Here is an 18,964-nt window from a genome sequence, read left to right as displayed (position 1 = left end):
ATGAAATTAGAAATTGTTCAAAGCTACAAATACTTAGGCATAGACTTCAAATGTAATGGGAAGTTCGACATTGCAAAGGAGACTCTATACAAGAAGGCACTGAAAGCGTTCTTTTATATTAGAAAAGTGGTCAGTTCATCAGCTAACATAAATATTCATGCATGGATTCATATTTTTGACCATGTTATTAGGCCTATACTAACTTATGGATGTGAAATTTGGGGAACTGAGAAATATTCAGATAGGACACCAATTGAAAAATTGAATCTTAAGTTGTGTAAAATACTTCTCCAAGTTAATCAGTCAGCAACAAATTTAGCAGTGAGAGGTGAGATGGGCAGGCATCCTCTTTAACTTTTATCAAGAAAATGATGGTTAAATATGGTATAGAACATACACTAAGAAAGAAAATACTTTGATCCATGAGGTGATGGTATTTTGTACTAACAATAACATGGCCTGGGCAACTGCAATGCAAGAAATTACAGGATTGGAGAGTGTTGGTAATTTTTGGCAAAATGATAAACATAGTGTGAAAAACTTAACAGATAAGATAAGTAATGACTACATTTTAAAATGGAAAAATGAAGTTAATGCAGAAAAGACATCATCAGGAGAGAATAAAAAATTACGCGTTTATAGAAAGTTTAAAACGGATTTTAAAATGGAAAAGTATTTAAGCTGTATCAAGGATAAAAATGACAGAAAATACATTACCAAGCTGAGAATAAGTGACCATAATCTGATGATTGAGAAAGGTAGACACATGAGACCAAAACTAGAGGCTGAGGACAGAATTTGTATAGGTGTGATACTAACTCAGTTGAGGACGAATTTCATTATATCATGTGTTGTCCATGTCATACACAATCACGACAAAAATTGTTAGACTCGATAGCAGTCAACAATGAAAACTTCAACAACTGGGATCTGCAAGCCAAATTTGCTACATAATGAGCAATACAGATAGCATGATATACCTCACAACATTTATCCAAGAAACAGATATTTTTTAAGATTACCCAACATTTCATATTCTGCATAAAGTTATATCTTATATTTATATATATATATATTATTATTTTTTGATAAATATCCTTTTCTTATTTTGTAGTATTAGTTCTTGACTATGTTCACGTTTGAGGGAATAACGTCAATAAAGCTTATTATTATTATTATTATTATATTAATACCTACCAGGAACGTCGGTGGTGGCATCTGCAAAATAATTATTTGCTACAATAAATTACAGGGTATATTGGATTGCAGTTCAATTGCCACAAGAGTCTGACATACATAATTACACACATACATGCATACATACATACATACATACATACATACATACATACATACATACATACATATATATACATACATACATACATACATACATACATACATACATACATACATACATACATACATACATAGGAAATCGGCCGGGCCTTGTATTGCCATGACTCACTAGCTATCCTTGCATGGAACATTCAAGGTTTACGCAGAAATTTGAAGAACCCAGATTTTATAGAATTGTTAAATATCCTGTGGGTGCGTCTTAATGAAACTTGGGCAAGCTCTGAGAGTGAATTTGATAAAGTGATTAGTGGGCTCTGAGAGTGAATTTGATAATGTGATTAGTGGGCTCTGAGAGTGAATTTGATAAAGTGATTAGTGGGCTCTGAGAGTGAATTTGATAATGTGATTCGTGGGCTCTGAGAGTGAATTTGATAAAGTGATTAGTGGGCTCTGAGAGTGAATTTGATAATGTGATTAGTGGGCTCTGAGAGTGAATTTGATAATGTTGATTAGTGGGCTCTGAGAGTGAATTTGATAATGTGATTAGTGGGCTCTGAGAGTGAATTTGATAGTGTGATTAGTGGGCTCTGAGAGTGAATTTGATAAAGTGATTAGTGGGCTCTGAGAGTGAATTTGATAATGTGATTAGTGGGCTCTGAGAGTGAATTTGATAAAGTGATTAGTGGGCTCTGAGAGTGAATTTGATAATGTGATTAGTGGGCTCTGAGAGTGAATTTGATAAAGTGATTAGTGGGCTCTGAGAGTGAATTTGATAATGTGATTAGTGGGCTCTGAGAGTGAATTTGATAGTGTGATTAGTGGGCTCTGAGAGTGAATTTGATAGTGTGATTAGTGGGCTCTGAGAGTGAATTTGATAATGTGATTAGTGGGCTCTGAGAGTGAATTTGATAATGTGATTAGTGGGCTCTGAGAGTGAATTTGATAAAGTGATTAGTGGGCTCTGAGAGTGAATTTGATAATGTGATTAGTGGGCTCTGAGAGTGAATTTGATAAGTGATTAGTGGGCTCTGAGAGTGAATTTGATAATGTGATTAGTGGGCTCTGAGAGTGAATTTGATAAAGTGATTAGTGGGCTCTGAGAGTGAATTTGATAATGTGATTAGTGGGCTCTGAGAGTGAATTTGATAAAGTGATTAGTGGGCTCTGAGAGTGAATTTGATAAAGTGATTAGCGGATACAAATACTTTACTACCTATAATATTAGACAAATCGTTTTGGAGACACTCGGGGTGTGTGTCTGTTTTTGTTATTGATTACTTGGCTCCCTATGTGAAAAGAGTTTGTAAGCAATCACAAAACGCTGTTTTAGTCACCATTGATAAAACCATTCTTAATCTTGACATGGATATTTTGTTATGCGCTGTATATGTACCGCCAGAACGCTCACCAATGTATACACATGATTTTTAGATGGTATTGAAAACTTAGAGCACATTATCCTAGATGCTTATGACAAGCTCGACAACTTTTATTTGATTGTAGTTGGCGATTTTAATGCACGTACCGGTGGAATTACAGGATTATATTGTACAAGATAATGATGTACACCTATGTCCGGGTTATGAAACAGATACCTTTGACTTGCCACGTCGATCGAAGGATAAACTTGTAAATTCTTTTGGTAGACAGCTGGTTGAGCTTTGTAAACAAATAGATTTGCATATTGTAAATGGACGATTCCAAGGTGACAAACATTGTAATTACTCTTGTGTTTCAAATAATGGAGCAAGTGTCGTAGATTATGTAATCCTGTCAACAGAGCTGTTTTCCTATGTAGAAGAAAAATGAGGATTCTTAGATGTTTTGATACTATAGTTACCTGTGGTCTATTCCGCTCTCGCTGCGGCTATGCGCCCCATAGACGTGTACATATACCGGAGGTTCTTCTTAGGCATATGTACACACGTCTATGGGGTGCATAGACGCAGAGCGGAATAGACAGCTTGTCAACAAATAACAGTTTCAAAAAAATGCCAGAAATATGATGTAAAAGGACTAGCTAACAGCTAGACAACAAACAACAATTTCGGCAAGAATGCCAGAAATTGGCTGGTCTGCTTGACTAATGAGTAAATATTAATATGGCATGTGAAACTAGCTCAGCTGGAATCAGTGATGATGACAATAATGTTGTACTTCATGTACTCAATGGCAGTAGTGGTAGTGAATTTGAAGTTGAGGACAGTAGTGATGATGATATACAGACACTCCCAACAGTTGTGACCAGAGGTAGAAGGGCTGGATCTTGTAATAGAGTGGATAAGTGAGAAAATATTTCAAATTGTGACACGAGCAAGAAAATTTGCATGTAGCCACATTTTAGATCACTGTTCAAGAAAAAAACGCTAGCCACAAAAAATCCAATATGGCGGCCATTTTTCAAGATGGCCGCCAAATCAACTTCCGGAAAAATGAAATCATTGATGATTTGGGGGATTATCATCTGAATTTAACAATTTTGGTGGCTATACCCATGTTTTCGACTATGTTGAGTCTGTTTCCGATGTTTATTTTGTGACATTGTCCACTCTTGAGTCAGAAAATTGCTCTGCCAGTGAATTACAGTACAAAAAGTATATTTAATGTGTTAATAAACTAAAAATAAAATTTGTAATGAAAGATCTTCACTGCCAAACCACTCTTTTGCTATTTTTGACATCTTTATGACATATCAGAATTCTTTATGACCATAAGTATATTTAGCTTACATCAAGAGGTGGGGGAACAAATATAAAATGCTAATTAACCAGCCCTATTATCCGTGAGTCGCACTTAATCAGAGCCAGTCTGGGAGAGCTGAACAAAGGATTACAGGGCTACCTTTGTTAGTATAGTGAGTAAATCAATGTGGTTTAATGAACAGATATTGCTTTGACCCTGGTCATGTGATCTGGACACTCGGGAAAACAGGTTTATATTTCTGTGATTCGTTTTAATGGTGTTTTAGGACCAATTTTGGGTCCTTCGTTAGTCGCTCGAATGTTGTTGTATTCCAATATGTTTAGTTTGACATTAGCCATTGTTTATCAAAAAGATTTGCTAGAATCTTTATGTTGTGGTCTGACTGTTGCATGGTTTGTTGCTCAGACTATTCGTTTCAATTATTCTTGTGTTTGATTTTTGCCTGAAAGAGGATGTCTTTTGTTTTTATTCCTTTTATATGCTATGATAAGTTTTTCTTCTGGAAAAAATGTGGCCGTTGTTTGATCGCCCCTAATTATTTTCAGTTTCTTATTGAATATTGTTTGATAAGGATGATTTTGATGAATGGACTAAAGGTTGTTGTGTGGATAGATTTCGATGTTACGTCATTATTCTTATCTTTGTCATGAAGGTATAGTTGCTGTTTTGTTAATTTATTTTCTGATACCAGACATTTCTGTTTTATTCTGTAATCTCGTTGTTGAAGTTTTCGTGTGAAGAAATCGACTATTTCGATGAAGTCCACGTTGATGTTGCATGTGAAAGCATATCAAAATAATCTACCTTTAATAAGACCTTTGAAAGTGTTGTAGGAACTTCTTAATAAATATTGGAACGTGCCAGTCGGTTTCGTGTTGGTTTTTCAAATCGATCCTACTCACTCAATTATATCTCTGACTTTTGAAGACCACAAAGTCAAGGTATGAGATTTTGTCGATAGAATGTTCAAACGTGAATTTGAATGTAGGGTGCAGGGTGTTTTACTCCTCGACAAATGTTAGAAGTTCTCACGTTCTATTCCTATGTAAATAGTGAAAATGGCGTCTCTTAAATGTTTTCAAAGGAATATTTGATCCGAGTGGAGATGTAAGCTTAATATAATTCACTCAATTGCATAGAAACTGGTGTCAGTTATTTCTTGTGAGGCTGGTAAGCCCATTCCGCCTCCACAGGCTTGTTTATAGTATTCTCCGTTGAATTCAAATATATAGTGTTTGAGAATAATCGACAGTAGGGCTTTCATGCAGGTTTTTTGTGGTCTTTGACATCGTTTGTATTGGGTCGTGCTATTTTAGAGTCCATCGCCACCATCACGACGTTTGTGGCTTCCTTTGTGGCAAGTTTGTGTACATTGATACCACGTCTAATGTTATCAGAATGGGGTTTTATGGTATTTTTATTGATTCTAGCTTGTTAAAGAAGCCTTTTGTGTCCTTGACATTTATGATTGTCTTTTGACTATTGTTTTTATGAAATAGTCTAAAAATTCAGAGATTAGGTTTGTTGGCTGGAAACAGCCACTAATAATAAGGCATCCGATAAAGACTGTTCCTTCTGGCGGGTTTTTCTGTAATTTGGTAGAAGATGCCATCATGGGGTGCATATTTTTTCTGGTTGTGAGGAAGCTTTAAGTTGCCTCCTCAATGATTTTCTTGTCGTACATGTTTTCAAGTTTGTTTGTATGTTTGTTTGTTTTTTCATGTCTACCATATAGTTAACGTCGCCCTGTGTTGCTTTACCATAATAGTTTGTATTTTGAAGCTCTCTAGTGGTCTAGATGGTCTTCTCTATTTCTTAATGTTATCTATCATATTCGCAATCGCAAATGCCTCTTTTTATCGGCAGCTTTATTGTGATATGTTTGTTTTTGGACAGATTGTTCGGATGAGTCTTTTCTGCTCGAGTCATGTTGTTTCTGATGTGGGTTTCAAAAGGAATTTCCCCTTTATAATGATCTTAGTTGCATCCAGATAGTTTTCCAGTCTACCATCAAACTTAACATGCCGGATACAAAACCATTCGAGCGACTGATGAAGGGACCTCTCTTTGGTCCTGAAACACCGTTAAGACGAATCACACAAACATAAAACCGTTTTTGCAGGAACCAGATCACATGACGAGGGTCAAAGCTTTATCGATTCACTGGTGTCTTACCATGTTTGCCATTGTCATGAAACCACATTGACTTACTCTCCATACCATATCACTAAGAAAGGTAGAAAGGTAGAAAGAAAGTTGCCTTCATTTCGCTGTTTCCATACTGCATCTGCTGTCCCAGAGAAGGGAAAGAAATCTGCATGGTAAGACATCTCTGACACCTTTAGAACACTCACTCAACAACCGGCATCAGTCAGTGATGAGGGTCTTGCAGTTTTAAAAGTTTATTGAATGTATGTATGATAGATCGAACACAGCTATGCATATGAATGATGGAAGATCGGACCTATTTGCAAGCAGCAACGATCACAGAATTTAATTCCTCCAGTTCAGTTGACACTCATACGGCATGCCAAACATGATGCATATTAGGTATTCATATATATGGGGACAGGAAATGTACAATTTGCCAAATAGACCTACACAAAGATACTGGGGACGGGAATACCAAGGTGACACTTGGCGAGTCTATAGGACAGCCCATCTCCTATCGCTGAAAGTTGTCAAAAGTTGACAAAATATGGCTGTACTGGAGAATATGCCGGTAGGTGTGGGTGTTATCGCAGTGTTCTGATTGGCACAGTACTTTGAAGTTGTCCTTGCCTAAACTAATATCACGCTAATTTTGACAAAATAAACTTTTAAAATTATTATTTGGTCTGAAAAAGTACCAAACAGTTTTTTGACAGTAGGCTATGGTTTCATGAGTGCTAGTTTAATAGTTAAATTTTGTACGTTTTCCATTAAGAGATGGACTGAATTATTAAATATACCTTTAAAACCCGGAAGAAAAGTCTCAGGCCCATAAAAAGACAATATTTTACACAAAATTCACTTAAATCGGTAATAAATTGTGCATTTTATGTCATAAAATTTAGTATATGGATTTGCTTAGAAGCCATATTGCAAAACGACCACCACACAGCCTTAATCTTAGAAGGAAATAAATCACAAAATATGCTTTTAAAACCTGCAAGAATAGTCTCATGCACGTATAGAACATAAAGTGACACATAAAATCACTAAAAAGGTAATAAATTATGCTTTATATGCTATAAATATAGTAATTGCATTTGCTTTGAAGCCCGTGGTCGCCATGCAGCTTCCGTAATGTATTAATATATATTATTATTATATATATATATATATATATATATATATATATATATATATATATATATATATATATAACATAACGTAATGTAATATGAAAGATATACATTTAAAACATGCAATAATAATGATGCAACATTAAACTATAAGGCACCTTACATTTTTGAGAAATTTGAAAAATATTGAGATCCAATTATCCCAAATTAGTTCGAATTGTGTTCGTTTATAACTGCAGTGATAGACCACGCGTGTCTTCTAGTAGTGGACGATCAATTAGTGTATAAAACCATAATTTTGATAGTATCCGGCACATTTGCTGTTGCAGTGATAGACCACGCGTGTCTTCTAGTAGTGGACGATCAATTAGTGTATAAAACCATAATTTTGATAGTATCCGGCACATTTGCTGTTCGCAGTCGAAATACTTTTCTTCGGTAAGTAACATACTTTATCTTTGTCTATGTTGCATCGTTTCGGTGTTTGCTCGGCTACTTCTTTTATTGCCTAGCTATTTTATTACTTTGCTATCGATCGTGTGCACATGTCAGAGCGAGGTAACAAAATTTACAGTCTCTCCATTCTTCATTCATAATTATTTCCTCAGAACATTTAAATTGCTCGGGGTTGTTCTTTCTATATCATTTGGTCCTGGATTTCAAAAAAGTGAGGCTAACATTTTTTCCCCATCTCCCTTAGGTTGGAAACGTTGCTATCCAGGAATCACCGTTTCCGTGTGCAAAGTTTGCGGATTCCGTCATATTATCCATATGGCTGGGTAATTATTTCTCTAGTCCGACCATCATTGAACAGACGGGATGTGAATACTTTCTCTTCGAGTTCAAAAGCTAAAATTAAGGCATAGGTCGCTATGGCAGTGGTACCGATCTAGACCGACTGAACACTGATCACAAACAGAGTCAGTCTATTATATCTTCGTGGTCACATCTTATGAAAACTGACAAGAAGTCCAATCTTCAATTTCATGAGCACCCTTCAAAATAGTTATGCATACTAATTTTCGAGACACGACAAAAAAGTCATACGATTTATTGGTCTGCAATATTTTTATCATGCTAGAACGCGTTTCGGGACAGATATTCAGTTTCTAAAAGCTTTACAAAACATTTTTGGTCTACCACTTATTGGGGCTCATTTTGAAGATCGTATTAAAAGGTATTGAAACGTTACTTTTCTTCATTGTGAAAATCGAAAATTCACTTTTTCCGTACACAAAGGGATGGCGGTCATATTGAATTTCGAATTTATATTATGTTTGTTAATTTGTTTGTCTTGTACCGAATTTTGCACGGTGACTCCTGATTGTTCAAAGTTTCCTTTTGGACATTTTTTGGCAAAAGTTTAAGTCTTTCATTTTGGAGGTGCTTACTCAGATTAGATAAATATTATTTTTGATATTTTTCACTGGTTTGGTTCTTAAAAAAAGTTCATTTTCTCCGTTTCTTCCCTAGAATATGCTGAAATACTAATAATTCGAGTGATTTTGGAAAACACTATGGTGTTACCGTTGACTAAATGAAATACAATACGGACTTCAGTTCAGCTGCAGGCAATTACATTAGACATAAAATAACGGATGTTGTGATAACATTAAACTAAAAATGTTGACAATAACATATGTGCATCCATGTCAACTTTGATAATAATTCACTGATGAAGTCCAATGCCTTCCGCTCCACTGTATATGACCAACTAAACCTGACCTTCATAAACTGTCATCGGACGTTTGCTACTAATAGAACTCTTTTCGCGCACTAGATTCCGATACGGTACATTCATGTTCTACAAGCGACAAATGAAACCCTTTGCGATCGACAAAGGCCATAATTTGGGTTCGCTCGTCTACCAAATAATGCCACTGATGTGACTTTTCTGATTTTTTGACAGTTCTGTCTAAGAAAGCAACTGAAAAATTAGAAAACATGAAAATTTTAGTGTTGTGTCTTTTACTGTGCCTGTGTCTCGACTCGGCATGGAGTAGGATAAGAACAACAAAATACATCAGACCCCTTGCTCGGAATAGAATACCTGGTTCCTACATTGTTGTAATGAAGGTGAGTTACCTGTTTACACTTCACTTCATTTCTTTGTTACTGACACAACATGGAAAACAGTGAAACTAACCCTGTCCGTATTTTATTTGAACCAGAACAGTCAATATTTTAGTCTTTGCTACAAGACATATCTGTCTGTCTGTCTCTGTCTCTTTGTCTCTGAGTCTTGATTTGTCTGTCAATGTCTCTTTGTGTGTCTCTGTCTCTTTCATTCTGTCTCTCTGTCTTTGATTTTCTATCTAACTCTCTTTCTATCTATCCTAGTCTCTATCTGAGTCTCTGTCTGTTTGAGTCTGTATGTCTGTCTGTCTGTCTGTCTTTGAATCGACCTAAACTTCTACGTTAATGTTCATGATGTTCCATTTGCGAGCTCGCATTGTTGTTTACTGTTTTGGTGTGGATTATCATTGCCTTGCGATATGCTGTATCGCATTGAAGTTATCTAGCATTTGTTAAAAAGATATCACAATAGAAAATGTCTGAAGAGCACGCAATATTCAATGTTGTATACTCCCGAATAACAGTTACTATGCACCATAATAGTGACGTCATCTATCATGTATTAAATAGTGGCGAATGAAAAAAATTAACAACTGCAATTTGAATGACTCAAATTGTTTACTAAACTATTAAAATTATTGCAAATCAAACAAAAAGTTACATTACTGATGAATTGAAATTTTGTTGCGTACAAGATATAATTAAGTAATTCCTCTTTAGGTTAGCTTAGAACGCGCCTCGGGGACAGATAGTCGGGCTCTCAAATTTCTACAATTCTTTTCACCGGTTGTTGGGGCTCCTTTTAAAGTTCTTGGAGAAAGAAAAACTCTAACAGTCTTACTTTTTCGAGAATGTAAATTTTGATTTTTACCCCATTGAGTGAACACAGGAATGGGGGCCATTTTGAATTACAAATATCGCAAAATGTTGGGTAATTTGTTTCGCTACTACCACACTTTGCGCGGTGACTCCTGACTTTCATTGTTGATTTAGTAAGAGTATGGTTGAAAGTATCAGTCAGGAAAGTTTCAGAGAAAGTTAAAGTCGTTCAGTGTCAAGGCGCATACTACGTTAATGAAGCTTTGGGAATTCCACGGTGTTTCGGCATCAGCATTTACCACACAGCTACATACTGCCAGCCAGATTCTAAAATATGTTATTTTTCTAGGTGATGAAAGTGTTTACTCGCAACGGGAAACTCCCTAAAGGGACGGCTTGAATAATTCTCTGTGTCACCGAATACCCCATTAAAATCAATCGATATATGGTGATCAAGCATAAAATGGTCCTCACACAAAGTATCACTCAACTGTACGCCAAAGTTTGTAACTTGTGTAATTTGCTCATGTTTCGTTGACTGTAAATTCACTATCTTCCAAGCTCCGATAGATTTACTTGAGACCTCAAAATATACAAACTGACAAAATATTCCACAAAAAAGCCACTTCATCCAGTTGTGTAAATAATGCTACATTTAAGTCCGGAATATTTACACCGGGAGTTTTCGGAGTGGCCATCAACTGTTGTTATCGTAACCTCTTATTTAACGAGCTATGTGCAATCATACAAGTTGTCCGATCTATGACTTTGAAAGAAGTGAACACAGCGACCTTGCCTGCATTCATTCATTTTCATGACCCTATTAGAGGCAACTGAATTTGACCTCCAAAAATATGATCTCCCAGAACGCAATACAATACAGTTCTATTCCAAGCATGTGATGACAAATCAAAGAATTTCCGAACACAATCTACTGTATACCTATTAAATGTCTTTTCTCCTACACACAACACCTCTTTTTATACCTTGGTCTACTAAATGGCTCAATCTCACTTCGTGGCTTTGACAATTAATCTCATTCTAGCCCTTTCCGTTACTTTTATTTCTAAGCCGGACTCTGACGTGGACGACATGCTCTCACGTATTAGAAGTGACTTCGACCATAATGCGGTGGTGAAGAGTAGCTTCAATGGCAGAATGAAAGGATTTGTGATCGACTTACCTGACTATGATAAACAAGACCTGGATAGTGTAAGTGACTTCGATTTCTGTAGCGATTAAATCACGAATAATTACACATACATACATACATACATACATACATACATACATACATACATACATACATACATACATACATACATACATACATACATACATACATACATACACACACACATACACACATACATACATACATACATACATACATACATACATACACACACACACACACACACACACACACACACACACACACACGTACACACACACACACATACATACATACATACATACATACATACATACATACATACATACATACATACATACATACATACATACGTGTGTGTGTGGTAATGTTGAAAGCGTGTCGATACTTAAACTCTGTTTCATATCACTACAACTGAGAATGGTTTCTTCTTTCTCGTCCCACTAGTAGTACTTGTCAAAGTCTGAATCAATTTTAGGTTCGAAATGTTATTCAAAAATGCATGAAAATTCCTAGGAGCATGAAATAAATGTCATGTACGATCGAAGTTTTCGGAAGATTTACTTTTTAGAAGTATGGAAGGAGTAAAACATCCGCAAATTGAAACGGAATATTTTTGCGCACAGTTATTGAACGACCGAAAGGTTGAGTATGTTGAAGAAGACGCTTTAGTAAGTGTGGCTGCTGCCGAAAGTTGGGGATTGGATCGTATCGACCAAGCTGATCTGCCATTGGACGGCATGTATAATCCACCTGGTTAGTGGCGATTTCTGTTGCTATAGCTGTTTATGTTCCGTTCAACATGTAGTTACAGGGAGGGAGTCGTCGGATGTGCGCCTGTGCGACTTTCATGTTCACAAACAATGTGTTTGATGCACGATATCTAGATTTCTCAGGTCAACATGGCTGCATCATATAAATTTTACGAGCAATCGCCAAACGTACCTTTGATGCAGTCTTTTCATTGGTCGCATGGGTCATCCGACGCGTGACAGCAGAGCACAATTCAAGCCACCAGCTCCCTTTGATTTGGAAATACTTTCTTTGCTATTTTTATTTTTCAACGAGTGCAACCCTCGCTTAACTGTACGGTGGACGGTCTTCTCTTTTCCTTCTGAATTAATTAATTGGGCCAGGCAATTAATTGAGTATGAGCGGAGTCAGTATATTTACAGAGCCACGCGAACGCAATCTGGTATAGAGACAACGGACACGTTCTCTCGACTTACTATCTTATGGTAACTATAGTTTACATGTGATATCGTAGTTGTAAAAATACGAAAAGTCGATTATGTTGCTGCTGCTGCTACTGATGATGATGATGGTGTTGATGATGGTGATGGAGGTGATGGTGGTGGTGGCAATTTTAATGATGATGATGATGGTGGTGGTGGTGGTGGTGGTTGTGGTTAAGATGGTGATGGGGCACTTAGCTTAATAGTAAATGAGAGGCCACTGTAATTGGTAAAACTTGCCAAGTATGTCCAAAGTAGAACTGCCTTAGTAGTTGGTTTTTCTGTTGTTTTTTTTTGTTTCTATCTAGGTGATGGTAATGGTTTCGACGTCTATGTAATCGATAGTGGAATACAAAGGAACCATTTGGACTTCCTTAACAAGCCCAATAACTTTGCGGACTTCACTGGCAAAATCGTAAGACATGCAGATCTCTAAAACATGTAGTGTGTTTATGTATTTAAACGTCTTCACCACAATTAGTTCCCGTTCAGAAGTTAGTGATTGTCATGACGGTACAAAACACAGGGACAATTGTCACGTATGCTGCTACAAACGTACCCGGCGGCCGGTATAATTATTTTTAGGGGTGGCCGACGGGTGTGCGGGGCTGAATAAGCATACTAATAGAAGGGTGGGACGAGAAGGTAGCGCGCTAATGGCAGTTGTTTTAGTGATGAACCTCTTTTCGAGGATTGAAGAATGCCATAGGACCGTTTGTTTATTTTCAATTACGGCGAGAGAACATTGTCGCTGAAGGCTATAAGACGAGTGACCACCTATTAAAAAATTGCCATATTTATTTCTGAAGTTGCGAAAGATACTCCATGCAAAGTTTATTGGCTCTCAAATTCTTTTGCCGCTTTGACACCACACTTCACACATTCTACAACACCCTTTTTAGTCGAGCAGTTCCCTTTTTGCCGGGAATAATATTCGTCTTGGCACCTCTTTTCACACATTCTGTTACAAGGTACTTGTGGAAACGGAGCGAACTCCCGTGTCAGTATATCGCGAGATAACACTACACTAAATGCTACGACACAAAGCTCTCAAATTTGTGATGGATATTCTGTCCCATTAACTCGACGAACTTCAACCACGAAACGACAAAACCCGAATTGAGTTCCTTCGCTTCAATATGTGACTACTTCCAACGCCTGATTTACGGATACGTGTATTCCTCACCCGACCCCAGGTATCGCAGACTGTAACACTGGCACACGTGAACGTTGAATTTTAGCGAGAATTATCGCGCCGATTGGAACTGCAAAACGTGACTGCTCATGTGTTTTGGTCAGGGTGAATGCTTTCTCCGCCGCTATTTCCCCGTTGGTCCATGTATCTGCTTTATCATATTGTGACACAAAACGTACAATATCGCTGTCATAGACGGAAATATCAGAATATGAGCAGTGTCCATGTCTACTCCAGGAGCAAAGTAGAAACTGAAAACTTTAGCTAGGGCATTGCAGGTGGTGAGAACTTCATGAACAATTAATCGATTTGAGCAACTCACATGAATCGCTTAGCATATGAAAAAATAGCCCATTGAGAACCACCTGCCCTTGCCAGGGACGATTAGAAAAATCGGAAGGGGGCGTGTATAACGAACCAATTAGAAGACAATTTCCTCCCGCACAGATGCTCTGTTCAGTACTTGGTTTTAATTCACATGTAATTGAATAGTCGTAAGTCGAAATGACGGCAAAGGCAACCATCGCAATTCTGGCCAAATTTGTGTTTGTCGTAGTATAAATCTGTTATCACAACTCGTAACGGTGCGTTTACGATTGTTGTCACGACACTTTTGGTCGTCAGTTTGTAAAAATCACTCGGCCTGCGGCCTCGTGACTTTTACAAACTGATGACGTGTCGTGATAACAACCGCAAACGCACCGTTACTCGTGCGATAACCTATACTTATCAAACATATATAAATGTACAGATATAGCTTGTTGCGTGTGGGGAGTAATTGTCAATAGTTTACCTGATAGACTCCCATGTATTATGATTTGATCTTTTTGGATGAAGCACTGTATCAGCAATATCATGCCGGTTAATGCAGTTGCGCAAAATATGGTGACCCTCCACAAATGCAAGACCCTTCTAAAATGCCATTTGATAAATTGCAACCCTCCCTCCCAAAACAACTGCTCTCCCCTTGTCTGTAACTTACATAGCAATTAAACTGTCATATTAATTAGCCGGAACTGTTTTTAAGAGTTTTCCTGGGGAGAAAACTGCTGTGATTGCGAAGAGGGTCGTGCTTAAGAACGCCTGACAAGGAGAAGGGTCACATTTTAGACACAAGGATGGGGGAGGGTTACATTTTACAACACGGGGGCGCATGAGACATATGACAACCTCTGTGATTCTCACCTTTTCTTTCCACAGCAACACAAAGACTGTAACGGTCATGGAACCCATGTAGCCGGCACTATTGGCAGTTATACATACGGTGTAGCAAAGAACGTACAACTTCACTCCGTACGCGTCTTTGACTGTACGGGAACTGCTCCTTGGAGTACGATCATTGCAGGTGAGGTGCATATGCCCATCTGTATCTCAGAGAGAGAGAGAGAGAGAGAGAGAGAGAGAGAGAGAGAGAGAGAGAGAGAGGTTTTCCGTGGGTGCATACTTGGGGGAGAGTGAGAGGGACAGAGAGTTAGAGACAAAGACAGAGACAGAGAGGCAGAGAGGGACAGAGCAAAGTCCAAACACGGTACGTACGGAAAAGGAGACAGAGACTGGTAAACGGAGAGACAAAAAGCAGGCAAGTAGAGAAAGAAACGGACAGACAAACAAAGAGAAAGACAGACAGACAGACAGACAGACAAATAGATAGACAGACAGACAGACAGACAGACTGACTGACTGACTGACCGTATTAAACTGGAAATTAATTATTCAGTAAGCGTTTCGATAATCGTACGTTTCAACAGGTATCAACGAAGTAGCTGAAAGAGGAACAGCTCCTGCGGTGGTAAGTTTACCGTTTTCAGGCGATTTCAATCAAGTTGCCAATGACGCGCTTGAAAATCTGGAAGGGGCGGGTTTCCTGCCAGTCGTTGCCGCTGGTAACAATGCCGATGATGCCTGCAGTTATACGCCTGCAAGTAGCCCGGATGTAAGTACTACATTTCTATCCTTTATAGGCAGTGCACGCCAAGAATGTGAAAGAATTAAACGACTTAAACGTTTGCTCACACTGTCCTTTCGAAATCGAAGGAAAATAATGGGTGGCCGTGTAAAGCTTGCAGCGAGAGAAAATATTACCAACATTCATAATGGCGGCCATCTCTAGGGAATATTAAATCTTCGATTTTTGAAAAATGGAACAGTTAAAAAACTTTATTTAGGCTGCATTCACAAACACCCCTGGAGGCGAGGTTCCGAAAAAGTTCTCAGAGCTTTATCAAATACCCCACTAACAAATTCACAATGTGTTCAAGTCCCCCTTCTGACTTCAAAGTTGCTATAATTTTGAATTCCCCTCCCCGAAAGGAAGGAAAATGTAGCCTATATAGTGCTTTGTCCAAATATATAAAGTCATGATACAATGCTGTCTATTGGGCAAAATGTTAACATTATTCCCATAAAAACAAGCTATATCATTCTCTCTATTTATGTATGTGATAATCTATTTAAATGTATATGGTAGTCTATGAGAAAACTATGAACGTGTATTTTCAAATATAAAACTAGTAATATCTGTTCATCTGTAGACATTTGATAACTGATATAAATGTACTTGATTAGCAGGGGTGATATGGACCCTAAATAATCGACATAATTGTACTTGATTAGAAGAGGAAGATTAGAAATTTGATTTTGGAATTTCGCTGAAAATGTTGATCTATAATATATATTGTAGTCTATGAGGAAACTATGAATAATACCTATTACAGTACAAAACTAGTGAAATCTGTGTATTTATAGATGTTTGATAAATGATATAAACGTACTTTATTAGACTAAGGTGATTACAAGTGCATGTGTGCATGAAATTTGATTGTAGAATTTCACCGAAATGTTAATCCACTATACGTTGAAGTGTATGAGGAAACTATGAATAAATTTTACAACACAAAACTAGCGATCAGTGTATTTGTAGACTTTGATAATTGATATTAATGTGCTTTATTAGACTAAGGTGATTAAAAGTGCATGTGTGCGCTTGAAATTTGATTTTGGAATTTCATTGAAAATGTAGATATAGGTTATCATCTTCCCAATTGTTATTCAAATGCTGTTTCACCTGGAGTTTCTAGTTTTTATTGGTGACACTAAAGGTATGCACTATTCTTAATAATTTGCATTCTGTCAAGTCCTCAAGAAATAAAAATGTACATACGAAGACATGACCGTTTGAATCCGTGGCACATTTCGACCGACCAATGAACCAGTTTGCACCTTCACAAAAGAAAATCGAAATAGAGCTAATTTTCAATTTTCAAACGGTTTAATCATCTTGATTATTAACTTTAAGGCATATTTTTAAATTTAAAACCCTTGTTCTTATATTTTAAAATAGGAATTAGGTATATACTGCTGTGAGGATGGTACTTTGCGGCCATTCAATTGTTATTGAAAGGTTAAGTTGAAACGTTTAGTCATTATAGAAGACAGCTTTGCACAACAGAGGTGTTGGTAAATAAAAATGATGACAACCTCTATGTTTTGCCTCAAGATGGATGCTATGATCATGAATAAATTGTTTAATATACCCTGACACTTGTGTCCGAAGGGCGCAAGTTAATAGATATGGCAAGAAATGGCAGAAAGTGTGAGAAGAAATTGGAAAAAGACTTTGATACTCAAAACAATTTCAAGTCCCCCTTTGCAATGTCACTTTTATCAGATTCCTCACCTGGCATGTTGTAAATGTTTTCAAGTCCTCCCCTCGAAATCTTCCCCTCAAGAGGTGTTTGTGAATGCAGCCTTACTCCGAGACATTCGCAATGAGCCACAATTAAACAAGAGTAGTAATGTAAAAATGTGATATATGTCCCTCGCTCAACTATGAGTAGTAACTCGCGCTCGGACTCACTGATACGAATTCGCACGGGCGTACAATAAGAATTTATTCTAGCACAAGACCACGAATCAATTTCCAATAGGCTTGCACAGTGGTATTGAGCTAAATTTTCTTATTTTAAAACATTTAGCGGCACGAATCCTCTTGACAGCTGTTAGGTCAATGTCAACTTGACTGCTGATGAACATTTCGAGTCGGCATGTCCACGGAAATTTTGAGCACGTTGAGTTGGTGATGAAAATAACACTATCAGTGGTGTTTTTGCAGAAAGTCATGCGCCTCTTTTCTATGATTTCCACTGGCCTCCTCATATTATCAAAGAATGCACCAACCATCTTTCACAACAGTCTGCATTTTGATTCAAGCAGGTAAACTTGTCTTTATAAAATTACTTCAAATTAAAGTTCAAACCAAACGAGCACTCATGCACGCAGGTATCACAATGTTGAAGGTATACTGTAACCAGTTCAAATTTTGTCACAGTTACCATGGACAGATTTAACCAATCACAGATTTTAAGCTGGTGGCCACGCCCTCACCTAGGCATTTTGAATACCAATGAACGCCGCTTTGACCATATATGGCTATATTTAGATTACAGGTGACTGTATAAGTTCAAGTCAGCACTCTCTTTTCCACCCGTACTATCTTCGTTGTGAATTACTGGTCTTGTGCATTCTATCACCTCATAGTCAACGTCATTACTATCCCCGGCACAATACATGCTTGTTAGGTTTTTTTATACAAATTTCCTCGTTAAGTCCATTGGAAATCCATGAATTATAATCAAAACTGTTAACGATAATATATAACGAGATCCCGCGAAAACGCAGTAGTGCTGATTACATTAAGTACAGTCGTCCGTTCCATTGGATTTTAATAGAATGAACCAAGGGGACAGATTTTCTGGCTGTTATCTTATTACGTTATTATCCAGACAACTTTCTTCTCAACCGATAGGCATTGACTGTTGGTGGTACTGACATGGACGACAGTCTGTACGTCTCCTCCAATTACGGACCTTGCACTGACCTGTACGCGCCTGCTGTGGACATTTTAAGTCTCAAGAATAAGAGGACAGGAACCGCGATTAAAACAGGCACCTCCATGGCTGCTGCTCACGTGTCAGGTAAATACCATGTGATTAAATATTTTGTGACTCGCACTCTCGATGTTGCTCTTTGCGTGTGAAGAATTACAACGGATACGCTTTTGTCGGATTTTTATAGTGGCAAGTAGCTGTAAGTTTTACTGACCTTTTCACCATATTGGTTTTGTGTGTAAAGTGCAAGTTCTTGTTCTACTTCCCTGCAAAAGCACGTAAGAAAAACT

At 37.5% G+C, this 18,964-nt stretch overlaps 1 protein-coding gene across 1 annotated transcript; it reads left to right on the top strand.

Moving 5' to 3' along the window:
• The first annotated feature begins 3,401 nt into the window (after window positions 1-3,401).
• LOC139123779 (uncharacterized) lies at window positions 3,402-18,823 on the top strand. Its single transcript, XM_070689932.1, has 8 exons — window positions 3,402-3,549; window positions 9,199-9,365; window positions 11,256-11,396; window positions 11,985-12,114; window positions 12,902-13,008; window positions 14,989-15,133; window positions 15,537-15,721; window positions 18,593-18,823. Exons 1-8 carry the CDS (start codon window positions 3,402-3,404, stop codon window positions 18,821-18,823), a joined length of 1,254 nt encoding a protein of 417 aa, XP_070546033.1.
• The last annotated feature ends 141 nt before the right edge of the window (window positions 18,824-18,964 follow it).

The sequence above is a fragment of the Ptychodera flava genome (assembly GCF_041260155.1).
Source record: "Ptychodera flava strain L36383 chromosome 23 unlocalized genomic scaffold, AS_Pfla_20210202 Scaffold_23__1_contigs__length_28996876_pilon, whole genome shotgun sequence".
NCBI lineage: Eukaryota > Metazoa > Hemichordata > Enteropneusta > Ptychoderidae > Ptychodera > Ptychodera flava.
This window is presented reverse-complemented; position numbering and strand designations above follow the sequence as displayed.